Source organism: Staurois parvus, unplaced genomic scaffold (genome assembly GCF_062004578.1).
Source record: "Staurois parvus isolate SC_StPar_1 unplaced genomic scaffold, SC_StPar_1.0 ptg000149l, whole genome shotgun sequence".
Lineage (NCBI taxonomy): Eukaryota > Metazoa > Chordata > Amphibia > Anura > Ranidae > Staurois > Staurois parvus.
In genome coordinates this window covers 1,185,778-1,208,988 of record NW_028317945.1, presented here as the reverse complement: position 1 = coordinate 1,208,988, position 23,211 = coordinate 1,185,778, and the positions used below count along the sequence as shown (strand labels likewise).

General features: G+C 41.6%; 1 protein-coding gene across 5 annotated transcripts in view; it reads right to left on the bottom strand.

Annotated features, from left to right (window-relative positions):
* Positions 1–6,279: 6,279 nt before the first annotated feature.
* The window catches only part of SGSM3 (small G protein signaling modulator 3), a 247,573-nt gene continuing 230,641 nt past the window's right edge, over positions 6,280–23,211 (bottom strand). For 3 of the 5 annotated variants that reach the window (XM_089674219.1, XM_089674221.1, XM_089674220.1), the window contains exons 20-22: positions 12,924–13,046; positions 9,066–9,132; positions 6,280–6,716 (exon numbers count right to left, since the gene is read on the bottom strand). In XM_089674219.1, coding sequence (XP_089530345.1) covers positions 6,633–6,716; positions 9,066–9,132; positions 12,924–13,046 — 274 coding nt within the window. In that variant the 3' untranslated portion in view covers positions 6,280–6,632. The remainder of the gene's footprint in view (positions 6,717–9,065; positions 9,133–12,923; positions 13,047–23,211) is intronic. The other 2 variants (XM_089674222.1, XM_089674223.1) reach the window with 2 other exon arrangements.

Here is a 23,211-nt window from a genome sequence, read left to right as displayed (position 1 = left end):
TGGCAGGGAGAGTTCGCAGGGAGCTGTTCTCTGAGGGTGACCAAGCATGGGCAGGTTGGGGAATAGAACTTATGAAGCGCCTGAACAATTTTTCTGTCATCGTGGATAGTATGTTTAACGAGACCGTAGAGGCTGTCAGAGAAATTGCCCAAGAACAACGGCAGATGGGAATTTTAGTGCTTCAGGAGAAGATGGCCCTTGATTATCTTTTAGCCGCCAAAGGGGGGTTCTGTGAGTTCATCGGAGAGGATTGTTGTACTTGGATAGAAGACACCGATGACAAGGTCCAGGCCCATATGGACAAAGTTAGTGAACTACAGGGAAAAGCTAGAGCTATAGCTAGTGAGGGTTGGAATCCGTTCAAGGGTTTGGGAGGATTGGGAGATTTCCTGTTCTCCATCGGATCTTGGTTGAAGGAAGTGGGAGTGTATATCCTGATGCTCCTCTTTTTCCTCTGCCTCTTATATGCCGCGGTGAGATGTTCCTGTTGCCTCATCGACCGTGTAAGCCAAGCTCGGGCAGATGGCCACATCTCCATGCCCGCTCCTGGGATCCCACTCCAACCACTGATCGGAGGAAGACCTCACCAACCAACCACCTTCTCTGCAGATTACGTCCTGGCTTCCCTCTAATTTATCTCCCTGAAGACCACATTCTCCAAGACCTCCAAGCAAGCTTCAAGCCTCATCATGGTTTGTGTCTGCGATTTGGAAAACTGTCTGGGTCGAGACCAGCCTTGTGTGGCCCCGTCTGCAGGGGCAATTTGAGAATCTGCTGCTGGATCTCCCCAGACCACCGTGGGATCACAAGCCTTATTCATACCACAAGTCTGTTTGTGGTTTTTACAAGAGCCTTCCTGTAGTGAAGGTTCCAATGCTCTTGAGGATCATTGCTTCAATCAAGCCTGTTTGCGTCGAGTCTGCGTCGGGTCTTGTTGTTTCAGGTACCCCGTGGAGCTTTATTCTCAGGGACAACTACAGGAACTCTTTGAGGTTTTGAGACTACACCCATCAAGCTGAAGAAGATCAAGAAGGGACACAAGGAGAATATGATAAAACAGGAGGGAATGTCATGGAAATTTTGTATTGTTGGTTGAACTTTAAATGTGTCATATATGAGTGTTATTCATATGTCTCTCGTGTGGCTTAATTAAAGCTCTGAAGGCTGCAATTGGGCCATGCGCATGTACAATGTATGTATTACAGTACTCAGCTCGGTAATGGATGAGATGGCGGATCTGCGCTTATAGACCGGCGTGTATACCACCACGGCATTCGATGCGAATGCCGCTGGCAGTAGACCGCGGGCCTGTATCCACATATCAGCAGCATAGTACCACATGGACTCCGTGCCGCAAGGCGCCAAGCGGTACGAACTCCGCGTGTAGGCTTATGCATATCTTACAACCCATTACCAATCTGAACTGTATCTTGGATGGATGTGTTTTAATAAAGATCGTATCGGGCCCATCCAGGTACAGACTGATATTTCTAGGGAATGCTTGTACAGAGAATGAACATACTGCTAGGAGCTGGAACAAGAGATCTTCATAGAGGGCTCATGGGAGGAAGGGGAGGAGATATGCTCTCCACAGCGGGCTCATGGGGGGAAGGGGAGGAAGTCTGGTGACCTCAGAAGGCTCATGGGGGAGGACCAGTGACAGATAATAGGAAAGGCTATGCTCCAATCGGAATGTACATCCTGTGTATAGGCACTCCCCATTGCTTTGTTCTGTGGGAGGGATTTGACCTTATTCATGTGGGGGGGGGGGGGGGTGTGTGTATTTGTAATAAAACCAGAGGGGAGAATGAAAACTTTCTTTTATGTGAATTCAACAATCAACCTGAAGGTGTCGTGTGGTCATTTCCAGGTATAAGGAGCTCCAATCACCCACATTTCAACAGAAGCTAAAGTAGTTGGATGGGCAGGAATCGTGTAGTTTAGCTGCAGTCATGGTAAGCGAGATTCGCACAGCTTTATGGGGGATTTCTGCGCATCCAACTGCGAGTACTCACGGTAAGGAGAAATTCGTTAAAGCGAATTTCCAAGGCACTCCCCCCACTGACACTAATGATGGGGCACTATTCCTCCCACTAACACCAATGATAGGGCACTATTCCTCCCACTGACACCAATGATGGGGCACATTTCTTCCCACTGACACCAATGATGGGGCACGTTTCTTCCCACTGACACCAATGACGGTGGTCTATTCCCCCCCCCCCAAACTGACACCAACGATGGGGCACATTCCTCCCCCCACTGATACCAACAATGGGGCACTATTCCTCCCCCCACTGACACTAATGATGGGGCACTATTCCTCCCACTGACACCAATGATAGGGCACTATTCCTCCCACTGACACCAATGATGGGGCACATTTCCTCCCACTGACACCAATGATGGGGCACATTTCTTCCCACTGACACCAATGATGGGGCACAATTCTTCCCACTGACACCAATGACAGGACACTATTCCTCCCACTGACACCAATGACGGGGCACTATTCCCCTTCGCACACTGACAACATTGATGGGGCACTATTCCTCCCCCCACTGACACCAATGATGGGGCACTATTCCTCCCACTGACACTAATGATGGGGCACTATTCCTCCCACTGACACCAATGATGGGTTACTATTTTGCTCCATAAGACGCACTTAGAGGGAAATGTCTGTGCTTCTTATGGAGCGGCTGGCCCAGTATTCCCGCCGCCGTTGTATGTCCGCAGTCTCTGGTCATCTCCTGTACTGTGTCCGCATTTGTTCATAGTTTTTTTTTTTTTTTAAACTATAGTCCAGCCCTCCAACGGTCTGAGGGACAGTGAACTGGCCCCCTGTTTGAGGACCCCTGCTCTAATCCAAGAGAAGTCCTCCATGTGTGGTGGACATGCCCTATGCTTGCCCGGTTCTGGAAAAAAAGTACTTAAGCACTTCCATACCGGCACTTTTACCGCTTCCTGCCCAGGCCATTTTTCAGGTTTCAGCGCTCTCACACTTTGAATGACAATTGCACAGTCATACAACACCAAACTAAAATTTTATCATTTTTTTCACACAACTAGAGCTTTCTTTTGGTGGTATTTAATCACCGCTGGGGTTTTTATTTTTTGCTAAATTAACAAAAAAAAACCCAAATTTTTTTTTAAAAAAACACGTTTTTCTTTGTTTCTGTTATAAAAGTAGTTCTACTACGTCTTTGGTGAAAATTACCCAAATTAGGATGTATTTTTTAGTTTGTAGGAAAGTTATAGAGTTCACAAACTATGGGATATATCTGAATATTGATCAATCCTGAAGTACTGACAGCCAATCTAATTTCTTGAGGTCCAAGAATGTCAGAACAGTACAGATATCCCCCAAAGTAGACAGTCCGACGTAAGAGGCATGGCAAGTTTTTTGAAGTCGTATTTTTTTTTTCATAATTTTTCGGAAAATGAAAAAATTTAAAAAATTATTTTCACTAATTTTTTTTTACATATTGTCACCAGTGCAGTACAGCGACATCATATAACTGGCATGGCGGTGATCAGGGACACTGACTGGTGACAGTATGAAAAAAAAAATATTTCCTTTTTGTAATTTTTAAAAAAATGTTTTATTATTTTTATATTACATTTTTTTAAGATTTTTTTTTCATATTTCACTATGTTCAAAGTAGTACAATGTTACCATAGTAACATTGTACTACTTTGGGGAAGTGATCAGTATTTTTTTTTTTTTTTACACAATTTGCTTATAGCAAAGAATTAGTTTGCTATAAGCAAGCATTTACCTGAATGACATCGATTCATTCAGGGTTTTTTTTTTTTGTGCTTAGCTGTGATTTGGCCACAGCTAATCACATGACATGTGCATGTGATCGCTGTGACCATTCACAGCTAGACACTAGTATACAATGGATGGCATGAATGAAGCCATCCATTGTATACAACTGTCATGAATGAAGCCATCCATTGTATCCAACTGTCATGTGACCTGCTGTGATTGGTCACAGCAGGGTCACATGGTACCGGCAACTGGGGCCGGTACTCAGATCTGTCATCGGCCGTGGCCGAGGTACACAGCCGGTGACAGATCGCACCGCTGCGCGGCTCTGCAAGCGCGAAAAGTGCACATGTGCGGGAGGACGCCATATGGCATCCACCTGGAAATCTACAGCCTTTTCCCGGCCGCCAAACGGCTATTGGCCGGGCAGCTATTGGTTAAACTTCTACAATCATCAACCTGTCCCTTCCCAAAAGACCCATGGCATGTCCTGTTACATCTGAAAGCACCGGGCTTCACTAAATACCAATTTAAACTGGCTCCGTATGTGCAACTGGCGGCAAAACAAACCATTGCAAAAGCTTGGAAACAACAGTTCACACCCTTTACAGAAGTCAGCCGCCAATTGGATTTCTTTTTCATTAATGAAAAGCTTTTCATGGACATGATGGATCAAACATGCCCATCCTACTACAGTTAGATCCATATATATTTGAACACAGGCACAATTTAGATTTTTTCAGGTATTTACCAAAACATATTCAAGCTACAGTTATATAATGGATATTGGCTGAAATTGCACACTCTCAGGTTTAATTTGAGGGTATGTACATCCAAATTGGAGGAAGGGTTTAGGAATTACAGCTCTTAAGAGTAGCCATCCCCCCTTTTTAAAGGGATCAAAAGTACTTGGACAATTGAATCAAAAGCTGGGTGTGGGCTACTCCGTTATTTCTTTATCAATTAAGCAGGAAAAAGGTCTGGAGTTGATTCTAAGTGTGGTATTTGCATTTGGAATCTATTGCTGTGAACCTACATCATGCGTTCAAAGGACCTGTCCATGCAAGTGAAACAGGCCATTGTAAGGCTTCAAAAACTAAACAAATCCATTAGAGAGATAGCAGCAACATTAGGAGTGGTCAAATCAACAGTTTGGTACATTCTGAGGAAAGAAGAACGCACTGGTGAGCTCAGAAACATAAAAGGCATGGACGGCCACAGAAGACAACAGTGGTGGATGATCGCAGGATCCTCTCTATGGTAAAGAAAAACCCATTCACAACATCCAGACAAGTAAAGGACACTCTCCAGGAGGTGGGCATGTCATTGTCAAAGTCTACAATCAAGAGAAGACTTCACAAGAGCAAATACAGAGGGTTCACCACAAGGTACAAACCATTCATAAGCCTGAAGAATAGAAAAGCCAGATTAGACTTTGCCAAAAAAACATCTAAAAAACCCAGACCAGTTCTGGAAAAGCATTCTTTGGACGGATGAAACAAAGACTAATCTGTACCAGAATGACAGGAAGAAAAAAGTGTGGAGAAGGCTTGAAACAGCTCATGATCCAAAGCACACAACGTCAGCTATTAAACATGGTGGAGGTAGTGTGATGACATGGGCATGCATGGCTTCCAGTGGCACTTTGTCATTGGTGTTTATTGATGATATGACAGAAAACAGAAGCAGCCGGATGAATTCTGCAGAGTTAAGAGATATACTGTCTTCCCAGATTCAGCCAAATGCAGCAAAGTTGATTGGACGGCGCTTCACAGTACAGATGGACAATGATCCAAAACACACTGCAAAAGCAACCCAGGAGCTTTTGAAGGAAAAGAAGTGGAATATTCTGCAATGGCCGATTCAATCACCTGACCTCAACCCAATTGAGCATGCATTTCACTTGCTGAAGGCAAAACTAAAGGCAGAAAGACCCACAAACAAAGAACAACTGCAGACAGCTTCAGTTAGAGCCTGGCAAAGCATCAAAGGAGGAAACCCAGTCTCTGGTAATGTCCATGGGTTCCAGACTTCAGGCAGTGATTGTCAGTAAAGGATTCTCAACAAAATATTAAAAATGAACATTTTATTTATGCTTATATTCAATTGTCCAATTACTATTGATTCCTTTAAAAAGGGGGGATGGCTACTCCTAAGAGCTGTAATTCCTAAACCCTTCCTCCAACTTGGATGTACATACCCTCAAATTAAACCTGGGAGTGTGAAATTTCAGCCCAACGCCTGATTCCTCAATCAGAGTGTATGGCTCCTCTGTTGGTACTTATGCTGTTCTTCCTGTGATGTAACATGGTCAACGAACCATTTTGATACACCAGAAGCTTTGCTTTTTTGTTACAGTTTTTGTATATGATGTACAACCGCCTTAGCTTGTATGCTATTGATCTCATGTATCTGTTTGTAAACATGACAGCGGTTATAATATATACCTGGAAATTAGTTTCCAATAAAAACTTATTGAAAGGAAAAAAAGCAAAATATACATATTGGTTTCAAAATATACACTTGTATATATTTATATATATTTTATATACACACAGCTACAGAACTATATGACGATGGTACATCCACTCTTATATGTCAGACAAACTCAAATGAAAATGACAGAATGAAAGAGTAGGTCAAGTGGAGTTGAACCATTAAATGTGGCACAATCTCTTCCCAGTGTTTCTAAGTAGTCTAGCATTTCTCCCTTTACATTCAAATTGGAGTGTAAATCCAGAGTTTTGTATGTTAACAAAAGTTTCTTGAGAGAGTTCTTGGCAGTAGAACAGTAATAGAAAAGTGCACGGCAGGAGTGAAGTTCAAACTTCATAAGGTCAGCAGAAGATGAGAACCATCATCCATCAATGTCCCAACTGAACAGGTGGTGTTTAACTAACATATCCTGAACACCTTCCTTCAGCGGCTTCTTCTCCTTTTCCTGCAATGCATAAACAAGTCATAAAGGTTAGTTTGTTTTATTTTTGTACAATAGATTTCAGCAGCATAATTTTAGTTTCCAAATACTCAGCTATAGCCAATAAATTAGTCCAGGTCACATATTTAAAATGGATCTGAACTCAAAAAGTGAAATTTGGCGATAGACAACATTTTCAAAAGTTAGTTGCACTCAAGTAGTGCCTTGAAAATGTACCTTATATCTGGAATTCCTCCTGAAAAATAAGTTACCAGGCACCCTTGTGCATATGAGGGTGCCTAGGCACTCATGTGCTCACAGCTTCAGAGATCAGCAGTATTCACTGCTACCTCTGATTGCTAGTCTAGTATGTTGATGTCACTACTGTGCTGTTCACTGTTCTACTTGATGAAGGTTCTGACATTAGGGAAACAAAGCCCCGCTTTTACCAAGATAGCACAAGAAATGTTAAGTCTTTAATGAGTGGGTCAGTAACTGGGGGCTTGTTAGGCCATGGGAAAGCTGGATTGCTGCTTTCTATGATAGAGTTGCAGTCTTCAGATTGCTGCAACAAGGGCTTTTTTAACCCTTGCTGCAGCACTTACCAGTTAAAGAGTAAAAGAAAATCATATCCATTACTGTATTATGCACCCTGGCTGCATTACACTAATAAATTGCGACCGTTCAGCTGGACTTCAATCAAACTAATTACCCAGTGTTACGAGTGGTATTTAGTGTCCCATATGTTGGACTTTTAGGGTGATCTATACAGAACTCAAATTCCTATTTTAATAACATAATGCCCAACAAGCATCCAACACACCATTAACTGCAACTCTATCACATGGAGAACAAAAAAAAGTATAAAACAGTTTTTTCTGCCCTTTACTTTTTAGCCAAATATGACTGTCTCCGCCTCCAGTTATAAATCATTCCTGCCCATACACTGTCCAACTGTTTATAAGAAAAAAAAAAAGGCATTTGGAATAAAGCTGGGGAAAGGAATATTGACGGTTAAAGCGGAGTGCCACTCACACTGTAAAAAAATAAAAGTCATCAGCGACCAACACTGTAACTGCTGACTTTTCAAAAACAGCCACTCACCTGTCCTACGATCCCGCAGTGCCCTCCCGGCAGCCTGTTTCACCAGCCGTCTGGTGTTCCAGGAGCCAGCATCTTCAGTGTGGGCACCCGGCTGTGACAGCTTGCGGCTTCATAGCCGGGTGCCCATTGCGCATGTGTGAGTAACACTACGCTTCCTGAGTAGCCCAGTAGTCTTCTGGGACCTGTCACGTGTCCCAGATGACTATGGGGAGGACAACTTTCGCTTCCGAATGCCTAGATGATCGCAGCGGAAGTGGGAGCAGGTACCTGCTCCCCCCTCCTCCCCAACGGTGCCAATCCTTAATGGGGTGAGGGCGACCAGTCTTTAAAGCGAAACTTACCCTTTTGGGTGGAGCTACGCTTTAATGCAAAACTGCAATTTCCAAAGTGAGCAAAATCCTTTCTTGTATGAAGTATAGAGTGCAAAGAAAGAAACATCATTTTACCCCCCATACAATTCATTACTAAAACCTCATCTGAAATATGCAGCTCAGTTTTGGGCACCAATTCACAAAAAAGATTTTGGACAACTGGAGAAAGTACAGAGTAGCGCAACCAAACTAAGAGGCATGGAGGAGCTCAGCTACGATGAAAGATTAGAGGAACTGAATTTATTATCTCTTGAGAAGAGGAGATTAAGGGGGTGATATGATCAACATGTTAAATACATAAGTGGTCCATATAGTGAACTTGGTGTAGACTTATTCACTTTAAGGTCATTACAGTGGACAAGGGACCACTCTTTACGTCTGGAAGAAAAGAGATATGGATTTCTCAAATACAGAAAGTTTTCTTCACAGTAAGAGCTGTGAAAATGTGGAATAAATTCCATCAAGAGCTGGTTCTGGCCAGCTCAGTAGATTGTTTCAAAACGACCTGGATTCTTTCCTAAATGCACATAATATAATTGGATACTAACATTTATAGGTAAAGATGACCCAGGGAATATTTGATTGCCTCTTAGGAGCTCAGGAAGGATTTTTTCCCCGTTGGAACAAAATGAATCATGCTTTATTGGGGTTTCTTTTGCATTCCTCTGGATCAACTGGATTGTGTATATGGAGGTTTTCTATTTGTGTGTGTGTGTGGTTTTTTTTTTCTGTGGGTTGAACTGGGTCCAACCAGACTAACTATGTAACTACGGTTGTTTGTACACCAACTAAAAAAGTGGTGACAATTATTTTCTGCTGAAGACTGTATAATGAAGAAGTAACTCCTTGCACTGCATGTAATACAACTGGATGGGAAGGTATATAAAAAGTCACTCACACTCACCTCCCTTTTCACAGGTAATTCCCAGTCGGGTGACAAACTAAAGGCAAACTTTGAGAGAACCCTGAAAAAATATGAATACTGATTAGGTTGTTTTTGTCTCTTAGTACATACAGCAACTGACATGTATGTGCAAGAACAACACAATGATGTCTTTGCAGTGTTGAATCATCACTTTATGAGCAGAACCTGCTTGATTTGCTGTTAAGTACCAATTCTTCAGCTATCCAGCCATTTCCTTCTATATAATTCAAGAGCAAATGTGCACAGTGAAATGGTGGTTCATTAGGTAGCACTACTACTTTACAGGACTAGGGTCCTGGATTTAGTTTCTGTCAAGGCACTGTATTTTCCTCCCTGTAGGTTTTTGATTTCCTTCCACTGTCCAAAAATATATACAAATTAGCTGTCTTCCACCTAAAACTGTAAAATGTAGGTGGGAGTGTTTATGATAACTAGATGCTAGATACAAATACATAAAGTGTAACTAAAGGCAAATTTGTTTTCATTTTGGATAGGGTAATGCTTGGTTCACATCTGTGTGGGTGGTGCCGCTGCGGGACCCGCACAGAAACCTGCAGCCGCACCACCCACACAGAGGAATGCGGGATCCGCAAGCGGGTGCCATTAATTCTAACAGCACGCTGCCTGCACTGGAAATTGCAACCATACTGGGAACTTCGGTTCCCATGCGGGCTGCGATTTTCCAAGTAGTGAAGGGACTTCTTCCCTGCGTGTCCTGGGGGCAAGGCAGTCCATTCAAAGGAATGGGCTCTTGTTTCTGCGCAAATCGTGGCCTGTACGGCTGCACATACAGTTGTGTTCAAAATAATAGCAGTGTGTTGAAAAAAGTGAATAAAGCTCAAAATCCTTCTAATAGCTTTTATTTCCATACACACAAATGCATTGGGAACACTACACATTCGATTCCAAATCAAAACATGAAGAAAAATATATCAAGAAGATAAAGTGAATATTAGACTGTTCAAAAAAATAGCAGTGTTTGTATTCTTCTTTACAAACTCAAACATTCACTATATAAACTGAAAACTGTTTGAAATTTTGCTTTCCTTTGAATCACTTAATTAATATTTAGTTGTATAACCACTGTTTCTGAGAACTGCTGTACATCTGTGTTGCATGGAGTCAACCAACTTCTGGCACCTGTGAACAGGTATTCCAGCCCAGGATGATTGGACTACATTCCACAGTTCTTCTCTATTTCTTGGTTTTGCCTCAGAAACTGCATTTGTGATGTCACTCCACAAGTTTTCTATTGGATTAAGATCCGGGGATTGGGCTAGCCACTCCATAATGTCAATCTTGTTGGTCTGGAATCAAGATGTTGCACATTTACTGGTGTGTTTAGGGTCCTTGTCTTGTTGGAACACCCATTTCAAGGGCATTTCCTCTTCAGCATAAGGCAGCATGACCTCTTCAAGTATTCTGATGTATTCAAACTGATCCATGATCCCTGGTATGCGATAAATAGGCCCAACACCGTAGTATGAGAAACATCCCCATATCATGATGCTTGTGCAACCATGCTTCACTATCTTCACAGTGTACTGTGGCTTGAATTCAGTGTTTGGGGGTCGTCTGACAAACTGTCTCCGGCCACTAGACCCAAAAAGAACAATCTTACTTTCATCAGTCCACAAAATGTTGCGCCCTTTCTCTTTAATCCAGTCAATGTGCTCTTTGGCAAATTGTAACCTCTTCAGCTCATGTCTTTTTTTCAACAGTGGGACTTTGTGGGGGCTTCTTGCAGATAGCTTGGCTTCACATAGGCGTCTTCTAATTGTAACAGTACTCACAAGTAACTTTAGACCTTCTTTGATGTTCCTGGAGCTGATTGTTGGCTGAGTCCTTGCCATTTTGGCTATTCTTCTATCCATTCCAATGGTAGTTTTTCTCTTTCTTCCACGTCTTTCAGGTTTTGATTGCCATTTTAAAGCATTTGCGATCATTTTAGCTGAGCAGCCTATCATTTTCTGCACTTCTTTATATGTTTTCCCCTCTCCAATCAACTTTTTACTCAAGGTACGCTGTTCTTCTGAACAATGTCTGGAACGACCAATTTTCCTCAGAATTTCAGAGAGAAATGCACTGTAACCAGCATGTACAACATTTGCTGCCTTCCTTCCTTAAATAAGGGCAATAATTGCCACCTGTTTTTCAAAGAATGAATGACCTCACTAATAGAACTCCACACTGCTATTATTTTGAACATGCCCCTTTCAATTAGTGATTCAATTACACAGAATCAGAAGCATGCATGTCATGACTGTTGGGTCTCTTGGATTTCTATTACTCTACTACACCTGCTAGTAAATTATTTGCCATGTAGAAATATCATTTCTACCAAAACCAGTGATTGATCAGGTTAGTGTTATCTGACTGCTATTATTTTGAACACAACTGTATGTGAACCAGGAGTAAGGGAAGGTTACAACCCCAGTCCGTTTTTGCAATCTGTTTCTCATAGGGGAGATTTCACTTCACTTCCTGTTTTATAGCCAAAACCGGATGTGAGAGAAAATCCCTCCAAAGTGAGCCTTGTTATGACATTGATACATTGTGCAGAAAAATACCCGATGATTCTGCTGAAAATGCATCTATGAACTTCCTGTAGTGTGCTGACAACACAGCCATTGCTGCACTAAATTCCCAAATCATGTTGTCAGCCCTGCCTAATTTCTCTTCTAGATTAAGTCAGCTCAACTTCCTTTTCTCATCTTCATAACTTCTCCATGTTTACATTATTAGCACTCGCTCCCCCCAAACCAATTCTTTGCCGTTTACCACCCTATTACAGAGGAATTAAATATCTAGCTTGTGTGAAATTAAAATTTGTTGGAAAAAAAAGCTTCTACTTTTTGCCTCTCTGTGAGCCACTTTACAGTAAGTGAAAGCATAAAGCACCTTGTATTGGAGGGGAGACAGCATTGATAATATAAACAAAGTTACAGAGATGAGAAGAGGGGATGTGCTGATGTAAGGAAGTGCAGTTGACTGCATTTCTGGCATGATCATCAGGTATTCTGCAGCACTCATATTGTTTGTAAAGAGCCATTACATGGAGAAATGTGCATGTATGTATTGGAAAGCTGTCCTGAATGTTTTTATTTTTAGAATTTGCCACCACATACATTTCAAATGAGTGCCTATCATCTAAAGTGTAACTTTAGGCTGGTAATTGAAAAATGGCAGACAGGCAGGATTTTTAATGCAGAAGAGAACTGCTTTGTCTCTTCTGCAGTAAAGATTCTTACCTGCCTGTCCATCCCTTTACAATAAGCTGCACAAGCGCAGCTCACTGCACACATTTGGCAATGCGGAATATGACTGAACTCTTGTGCATGCGTGGGAGTGACGTAATCTCCGCCTGGCTAATGACAGCAGCCGAAGCTCGAAACCCGGAAGCCAACTGCCTGAGGATGTCAGCAGCTGGTTCCGGGATGGCACATCACTGGATTCAAGGGGAGTATAGTTCAACTTTTAAAGATATTTCAATAAGAAAGTCTGTACAAAAAAGGTATGAGAAACAAAATAAAAACTTGGCTTACTTTGTCAGAAGATTAAACTATAGCAAAACTAAAATAAATGCTTTGGCTGGACATACACTTTAAGACTACATAGAATAAACACATCGTATTTTTTTTACTGTATAACTGTATAAGAGGGCGGGGTAATCACAGGTATAGGGAAGAACGATGTGAGGAATATATGCTTGTTCCATGCAGAAATTCCTCAGCTAACCCTGAAGGATATTCTGATTATTATCACGTCACTGTAATCCTGAATTAGATAACACAACATGTCAATCTCATCTAAGAGATGTAACCATCTCACCTCAGCTCACACTTGATTTGCACCCAACCTGGGCTCCTCAGAAAAGACCATGGCTGATACCACTTCTCCACTGTCTGCAAGCTGGAACAGAGCACCTCAAGCCACAGATGGATCACTTGCTCACTATAGTTTTAAAAACAGAAAAAAAGCAAAATGACTGTCATTCTATAATTTGATAACGCACGTTTACAATCACTGAACTGAAAAACTGAATTTCATGTGCAAATAAGAAAAAATAGTGAGGCTGTACCTTTAGAACAAAGGCAAGCTTTTGAGAACACGCCCCTTGGGTGTCTTCTTTACAACCCTACCCCACTCGTGAGTGCTCATTTTTGTAACAAGTAATGCAGAGTAACCAAGGATTAGAAGTGAGGGTGGCCTGTACTGTACTCCAAGCTATGGAATTTACAAACAAGTCAAAACTCATTTTATCTTAATCATACAGTACAGGACACAGGATGAGTATTCCCAGACCCTCAAACTAACCCACGCAACAAAGGAGAAGATTGGGCAACAAATAGGCAAACTGTGGCAAAATTGTGCCAACAGGCCTAACAACAGGAGTCAACAGGCACAACTTCAGAATGCTGCTGCAAGAACCTTGCTACTGAAAGCTGCATCTACAGAAGACTGGATATCCACCTGGTAGAACTTTAAAAAGGTATGAACAGAGAACCAGGTGGTGGCATTACAAAGCATGGCTACAGAGACCTAATGCTGGAATACCCAAGAAACCTTGGCCATATTACTCTTTTAAGGCATGGTCCTGTTATACAATATCGTGTTGGTTGTTCAAGGCCTCATTCTAGTTAGCTACAGTTTGACAGACATAAATCTGAGCCACAGTTGGTTGCACAGTTGGGCCTGCGAGTGTAAAGAAAGCCTTTAGACACATCTCAAAACTTCTACCTGTAGACTCTTTGAACATCTTTGATTCTAATAGTGAGAGGTTTAAAGCTGTGAAGGCAGGATCAACTAACGTAACCACTTTTTAGTAAACTTTTTTTCACTGGATAGGGCAATCATTTGCAGTGGTTTTCAGAGGAGTGAAAATCTTTTCTGGAGTTGTCCAATTTCCATGAATTTCCCATTCTATTTGTTTATGAACAGGAGATGGAGGAGAATCAAGTGTGACAATGTCAAGACTTGCGCACAACAGAATTGAGCATATCCACATTAGAAGGCATATAGTTACATAGTCTGGCTGAAAAAAGACAAAAGTCCATCCAGTTCAACCATTAAAAAAAAATGTTGTAATCCTACACCCACAGTTGATCCAGAGGATGGCAAAAAACCCAGCAAAACATGAACCAATTTGCTCCTGCAGGGGAACTGATTCCTTCCTGATCCCAAAAAAGGCAATCCGATATTCCCTGGATGAACTGTACCTATAAATGTTAGTATCCAGTTATATTCTGTGTATCCAAGAAAGAATCCAGGCCAGAACCAACTCTTGAGGGAGTCTATTCCACATTTTCACAGCTCTTACTTTCCGTATTTGGAGATTAAATTTATTTTCCTCCAGATGTAAAGAATGCCCCCTTGTCCACTGTGATGACCTGAACAACTTTAATACCGGGCACTTTTACTCCCTTCTTGCCCAGGCCAAATTTAAGCTTTCAGTGTTGTCGCACTTTAATGACAATTGCGCAGTCATGCAACACTGTACCATTTTTTTTCACACAAATAGAGCTTTCTTTTGGTGGTATTTAATCACCACTGAGTTTTTTATTTTTTGCTGAACAAAAAACCCTGAAACGTTCGAAAAAAAGAAACCTCCTTTTTCTTCGTTTGTCTTATAAAACTTTGCAAATAACGTTTCTTTATAAATTTAGGTCAAAATGTATTCTGCTACATTTCTTTGGTGAAAATACCCAAATTAGTGTATATTATTTAGTCTGTAGGAAAGTTATAGAGTCCACAAATCATGGCATAGATATCTGACAATCGATCAATTTACTGATGGCCAATCTCATTTCTTGAGGCCGAAAACGCCAGCATAGTACAAAAACCCCCCAAATTACCAATTTTTGGAAAATAGACAGTCAAAGGTATTTAATAAGAGGCATGATGAGGTTTTTGGAGATTGTAATTTTTTGTTACAATTTTTTGGAAAATTAAGCATTTCAATACCGGGCACTTTTACCCCCTTCCTGCCCAGATCATTTTTCAGGTTTCAGGGCTCTCACACTTTGAATGGCAATTGCGCGGTCATACAACATTGTACCCAAACTAAAATTTTATCATTTTCTTCACACAACTAGAGCTTTCTTTTGGTGGTATTTAATCACCACCGGGGTTTTTATTTTTTGCTAAATTAACAAAAAAAGACCAAAAAGTTTTAAAAAAAACATTTTTCTTTGTTTCTGTTATAAAAGTTTGCAAATAAATAATTGTTCTTCATAAATTTAGGCCAAAATGTATTCTACTACATGTCTTTGGTGAAAATAACCCAAATTAGGATGTATTTTTTAGTTTGTATGAAAGTTATAGAGTTGATCAATCCTGAAGTACTGACGGCCAATCTAATTTCTTGAGGTCCAAGAATGTCAGAACAGTACAGATATCCCCCAAATGACCCCTTTTTGCAAAGTAGACAGTCCGACGTATTACATAAGAGGCATGGCAAGTTTTTTGAAGTTGCTTTTTTTTTGTCATAATTTTTCGGAAAATTAAAAAATTAAAAAAATTATTTTCACTATTTTTTGTTTACATACTGTCACCAGTGTAGTACAGCGTCATCATATAACTGGCACTGCAGTGATCAGGGACACTAACTGGTGACAGTATGAAAAAAAATATATATAATTTTTTTTTTTTTCTTTTTTTTTAAGATTTCTTTTTCAGATTTCACTATGACCAAAGTAGTACAATGTTACCATAGTAACATTGTACTACTTTGGGGAAGTGATCAGTATTTTTTTTTTTTTTTTTTTTTTTACACAATTTGCTTATAGCAAATAATTACTTTGCTATAAGCAAGCATTTACCTGAATGACATCGATTCATTCAGGGATTTTTTTTTTTTTTTTGTGCTTAGCTGTGATTTGGCCACGGCTAATCACATGACACAGCTAGGCTATGATTGGCCCAGCTTGTGCATGTGATCGCTGTGACCATTCACAGCTAGACACTAGTATACAATGGATGGCATGAATGAAGCCATCCATTGTATACAACTGTCATGTGACCTGCTGTGATTGGTCACAGCAGGTCACATGGTACCGGCAATGGGGCCGGTACTCAGATCTGTCATGGGCCGTGTCCGAGGTACACAGCCGGTGACAGATCGCGCCGCTGTGCGGCTCTGCAGGCGCGCAAACTGCACATGCCGGGAGGACGCCGTATGGCGTCCACCTGGAACGCTGAAGGATTTTGCTGGCCGCCAAACGGCCATTGGCCGGGAGGCTAATGTTTAAGAAAAAAAAAAAAAAACTCTCAATTTTTTTTTTAAACATATTGTCACCAGTCCAGTACACCATTCTTATATAACTGGTGTGGCAGTAATCAGGGACACTGACTGGTGACAGTATGTAAAAAAAAAAGCTAAAAATAATTTTTTTTTTTTCATGTTTCAACTTTTTTTATTTTTTATTACATTAATTTTTATTTTTTTTTACTATTCTATTTTTCAACACACTGTGACCAAAGCAATAAAATGTTACCATAGTAACATTGAACTACTCCAGAGGACACAGCCAGCGACAGATCATGCCGCTGTTCGGCCCCGCAGCCACGTGAATGGATGCTTTTGACAGGACGTCATATGACGCCCAGTCACAACGGCGAGTGTCCCGCCCAGCCGTCAATCTGCTATAGGCCGGGCGGGAAGGTGTTAAAGTGAATAAGTCTGCACCAAGTTCACTATATGGACCACTTATGTATTTATACATGTTGATCATATCCCCCCTTAATCTCCTCTTCTCAAGAGAGAATAAATTCAGTTCCTCTAATCTTTCCTCATAGCTGAGCTCCTCCATGCTTCTTATCAGTTTAGTTGCCCTTCTCTGTACTTTCTCTAGTTCCCCAATGTTCTTTTTGTGAATTGGTGCCCAAAACGGACCTGCATATTCCAGATGAGGTCATACTAATGATTTGTACAGGGGTAAAATGATATCTCTCTCTCTGGAGTGTATACCTCTTTTAATACAAGAGAGGATTTTGCTCACTTTAGAAACCGGAGCTTGGCATTGCATGCCATTATTAAGCTTGTGATCTACCAGAACTCCCAGATCCTTCTCCACCATTTATTCCCCCAGTTGTACCCCCCTAGTATGTATGATGCATGCATATTCTTAGCCCCCAAGTGCATAACCTTACATTTATCAACATTAAACCTCATTTGCCACATAGTTGCCCAATTAAACAGTGCATTGAGGTTGGCTTGTAAGTTGCAGACATCCTGCAAGGACATTATTTCACTGCACAGCTTGGTGTCATCTGCAAAGACTGAAATGGTATTTATAATCCCAGACCCTATATTGTTTCTAAATATATTAAAAAGTAAGGGTCCCAACACTGAATCTTGGGGTACACCACTGACAACCCTAGACCATTCAGAGTATGAATCATTAACCACTACTCTCTGAATACAATATTTTAGCCAGTTTTCTAGCCATTTACATACTGATTTTTCCAAGCCTGTAGACTTTACCTTACACATTAGCTGTGTGTGGGGAACTGTGTCAAACGATTTTGAAAAATCCAAGTATACCACATCCACCGCCACCCCTCTGTCCAAGGTTTTGCTCACCTCCTCATAAAAAGAAATCAGATTTGTTTGACAACTTCTGTCTTTCATGAATCCATGCTGTCTGTTGCTTAAAATATTTTTTTTTCAGCGATAACTCATCTATGTGGTCTTTTATTAAACTCTCCACTATCTTCCCGACTATAGAAGTTAAACTAACAGGTCCATAATTACTTGGTAAAGATTTTGACCCTTTTTTAAATATTGGCACCACATTGGCCTTGCGCCATTCCAATTAGAAACAATGGCTTTGAAATAACAGAGCTCAATTGTTTAAGGACCCATGGGTGTATGCCATCCGGTCCAGGTGCTTTATTCACCTTTCTTCTGTCTAAATATTTCTGGATCATATTAATTGTGAGCCAATGTGGATCATCTGGGGCTGTGTCAATACCATGTCCATTATGGACAAGAGCTCCCCCATGTTCCTTTGTATACACAGAGCTGAAGAAGGTATTTAATACATTTGCCTTCTCTTTGTCCTCAGTCACCCACTCTAGATTATTTTGAAAAGGTCCTACATGCTCGGACCTGACCTTTTTACTATTAATATATGAAGAAGTTTTTGGGGTTTGTCCTGCTATCCTTTGTAATCTGTCATTCATTTTAAATTTTTGCAGCCTTTATTTCCTTTTTGCATATTCTTTTATACTCTTTGTGATGTTTAAACGGTGATAGCGTTCCTACATTGTTATATTTAATAAAAGCATGTTGCATGAAGCTGCAGTTTCAGGTGTACAGGAGTCTGTGGGTGAGAAATCTTTCACAGTCTCCTTTAACACTGCCTCCAGGTCCTCTTCACTCCCTTTTAAGCCCACCTCTTTTAGGCTGGGCATACTGGGATCTGACTCAGGTGGAGACAGAGAAGCTAAAGAAGAGGCTTGGCATTCTGGAGCCCTGAAGTGACATATATACATGCAGACAAATCTGCTTTTGTCAGGTAAGCCACTTTTTGCATACCTAAAATGGAACTAGCATTGGATGCAGAGACCAGTGTTAAAACCGGGTCCTGCCCAGTGCAAGGGAAATATTGTGGCTCTGAGGTTGGATGTCATGTAGGCCTTTGGCAGAGCAAATGTTTGCCTCATATTTTTCCATGGCTCCCTTTTGACTGGTTTCTGCCATAGCTACACGTTGGGGTATTCCCCTATGGGGTACTCACGGAGCAGTATGGGGAATACCGGCTAAGTGTGTTTGGAAGGAGTACACAGCAACCTGGGTGTAGACTGTCCTGTAGTGAAAGGCAGAAGGAAGCGCCTGAGTACCTTAAAATATCCCTAGGCAGAAGTGGCAGTAAAGTGTGCCACCAGTGGTATGATGTAACACCTAGGCATCCACCTGAAACTAAGCTCTGAATGGTTGAGTTTTAGAGCCAAGCTTGAAAAAGTTTAAACTAGAACATGAATACATACCAAACACAGTCTCTGTTTTAACAGTAAGGGTTAGAGATACAGGTTGACCCCGTCTTATCTGTCCATGATGCTGGAACCTAGATAGAGTCCAGGCCTTGCCTATCACAGTGGGCATACTCCCAAAAGGGACATAGGCATGGATCACAGCCCTGGACCTGTATAGCACCCTGCAAATGAATACGTGCATTGCACAAAGCGCCATCCAGAATCCCATGCCTTAAGCAATTTTACAGCCGTCCCCATGGTGTGGGGTCTGGGTTTGGCTCACAAGGTTTCATGAAGATTGCTACGATCCAGATACACTGCCTCTGTTGTGGTAAATAAAAATAAACTAGTTAATGTGATTGTGAACTCAAAATTAAAAAAAAAAAAACCAGGCCAGGGGCAACCTGGTCCTTAGTACCTAAAACAAATCAAAGTGTTCACAGAACTCAATGACCTGCCACTGTTACAGCAGAACATATTGAAGCACAAGTCTTCAATGAAATAGTGCAAAAGGATCTGACTCGAAGAAGGCCAAATCAGACCTAGGACTGTAATGTAAAAAAGAATACTCCAAAGAAGAAAAAAGAATCTAAGAGGTGCTGGGACTTTGATTTGAGTTCATGCAAAGTAATGAGGACAAAAACATAAAAATACATGATCAAAAATAAAATGAGATTCAGCATTATTGCACACATGTCTAACAAAAATAGGACTCACAGCTTGCGCAATTCTAAAGCATGACATGTTAGGGAACTATTTACTCGGCCTAACAGTATCTTTCATATTTTACCAAACAACTGGGTATTATATTGTGTTTTTCTGTATTAAAATTCATTAAAGTGTACTTTTTCCCAAAAAAATTGTGAAAAACAGCTGTGCAAATATCGTGCGACATAAAAATACAGTGGATATAAAAAGTCTACACACCCCTGTTTAAATGTTCGGTTTCTGTTAAGTAAAAAAATGTGACAAAGATAAATCATTTCAGAAACTTTTCCACCTTTATTGTGACCTGTAAACTGTACATCTCAATTGAAAAACTTAACTGAAATCTTTTGGGGGGGGGGGGGGGGGGGGGGAGTAGACATAAAAAACTAAAATAATGTGGTTGCATACGTGTGCACACCCTCATTTAACTGGGGATGTAGCGGTGTTCATAATTAAGCACTCACATTCAAAATCATGTTAAACAGGAGTCAACACACACCTGCCATCATTTAAAGGGCCTCTGATTAACCCCAAATAAAGTTCAGCTGTTCTAGTAGTCTTTCCTGACATTTTCTTAGTTGCATCCTACAGCAAAAGCCATGGTCCGCATAGAGCTTCCAAAGCATCAGAGGCATCTCACTGTTAAAAGGTATCAGTCAGGAGAAGGGTACAAAAGAATTTCCAAGGCATTAGATATACCATGGAACACAGTGAAGACAGTCATCACCAAGTGGAGAACAACAGTGACATTACCAAGAACTGGACATCGCTCCAAAATTGATGAAAAGACGAGAAGAAAACTGGTCTGGGAGGCTGCTAAGAAGCCTACAGCAACATTAAAGAAGCTGTAGGAATATCTGGCAAGTACTAGTTGTGTGGTACATGTGACAACAATCTCCGTATTCTTTATATGTATGGGCTATGGGATAGAGTAGCAAGACAGAAGCCTTTTCTTACAAAGAAAAACATCCATGCCTGGCTAAATTTTGCAAAAACACATCTGAAGTCTCCCAAAAGCATGTGGGAAAATATATTTTGGGATGATGAAACCAAGGTTGAACTTTTTGGCCATAATTCCAAAAGATATGTTTGGCATAAAAACAACACTGCACATCACCAAAAGAACACCATACTCACAGTGAAGCATGGTGGTGGCAGCATCATGTTTTGGGGCTGTCTTTCTTCAGCTGGAACTGGGGCCTTAGTCAAGGTAGAGGGAATTATGAACAGTTCCAGATACCAGTCAATATTGGCACAAAACCTTCAGGCTTCTGCTAGAAAGCTGAACATGAAGAGGAACTTCATCTTTCACTATGAGAACGACCCAAAGCATACATCCAAATCAACAAAGGAATGGCTTCATCAGAAGATGAAAGTTTTGGAATGGCTCAGTCAGAGCCCAAACCTGAATCTGATCGAAAATCTGTGGGGTGATCTGAAGAGGGCTGTGCACAGGAGATGCCCTCACAATCTGATAGACAGAGTTTTTTGTGCAAGGAAGAGTGGGTAAATATTGCCACATCAAAATATGCCATGCTAATAGACTTGTACCCAAAAAGTCTGAGTGTTGTAATAAAATCAAAAGGTGCTTATTTTAGTTTATTTGTATTTCAATGGTTTTTATTAATTTTAAACAGTATAAAACAGAGGCAACAAAACACGCCCACGCAGGGGCTATCAATTGCACCGATAGAAAATGCATAATAGAGCAGACAACGCTCTAATTCCAATAAGGCAAAACGTATGCTCACGCAGGGGCTATCAATGGCACATAGGTTACAATAACATCAGTGACTATCACAACTAAAGACAGCTGTCCACTGTCACACCAAAACAAACAGAAAAGGAGAGAAGAAGAGCAGAGAAGAAAGAAAAAAAAACACACACCAAAGAGCAAGGGTCCATGAGCGCCAATACCAAACTCTATCACCTCCCTACACTGGCCGGGGGGAGCGTGGGAAAGGCATATTGCAACCACGGCTCCCATATTTTCAAAAATTTACATTGAGAGTCGTTGCATATACTCGACATCTGTTCATTGAGCATCATAGTAGTCATACGATCCCGCACCCCCTGAAAAAGTACAAACGGACTCTTCCAGGCCTGAGCAATTGTCCTAGTGGCCGATAAAAACAAATAGGAAGCCAACCGCTGCTGACGAGCCAAGAGGCCCGGTATGGGGGCAATGAAGCAAAGCATACCGAGCATCCCGGTGTATGGAGAGATGAAACAAAGTGAAAAGGAGGCCAAACACACGAGACCAAAAACGAACCAACCTCGAGCATGACCACCAGATATGCAGTACATCGCCACGATGGCCACAACCCCGAAAACATCGATCACTACAGGCAGGGTTAGCCTGGGCCAAACGAGCCGGCACCCAATACCAACGAAACAATACCTTATAGGCTGCTTCCAGCGTGGTCGTATTAAACGAACATTTAGCTATGAGTGACCAGGCTTTATTCCAGTCCTCCGGATCCACAGCCACTCCCAGGTCGCGTTCCCACTGAACTACATATGAAAGAGAAGTGTGCGACGAGCGTCTGTTCAAAGCTGCGTAAAGAAGGGAGATAAGGCCCGGGGCGCCCGGACGCTGCTGGCAAAGCCGTTCAAAGGCAGATTTCTGATATGGGAAAGCAGAACTGGCCCTCAGCGAGAGTAGCCAGTGCCGCAATTGAAGGTACCGAAAAAATTCCGCTGGGGGAACATCCCGAGACTCCCGAAGGACATTCCAGGTGGGAAAGGACCGAAAAATCAAAAAGTGTCGCACCTGTGAGAAACCATGAGCCACCCACCAAGAAAATGCCCTCGGGTGATCTAGACCCGGCGGGAAAAGAGCGTTATTAACGATTGGAAGCAAGGGCAAAAAGGGTGACATCAGGCCACTGGAGTAACATACAGAGTCCCAGACTCGTAGGCCATGGAGCAACATCGGACTCAGCGCCATAGGGCGCAGGGCAGGGGGAAGCCATAGAAGTGTTGACAGTGCGATAAGGGCACAATTAGGTAGTTCCAGCAGGACCCAGAGAGGAACATCGGAGGAAGCGTGCAACATAGACAGCGAGGCAATTTGGCTCACCTGATAATACTTAGTTACATTGGGTACCCCAAGACCACCTTGGAGTCTATGAGCAAAGAGCGTATTTCTAGAGACTCTGGGATGCTTATTGGCCCAGATGAAACGCATAAACTTCGTCTGAAGCAACCGAAGAAAATGAGGGGGAACCCGCACTGGGAGAGTGCGAAAATAATATAACAATTTCGGCAAGATGGTCATTTTCACTGAATGAACCCGTCCTATCCAAGACAGGTGCGGAAATTGCCAGGAATGCATAAGAGAAGATAAAGAGCTAAGCAAAGGATAATAATTTGCAGCAAAAAGGGAGTCATAGGTGGGGGTCAAGCGAATGCCCAAGTATTCAAGAAGAAG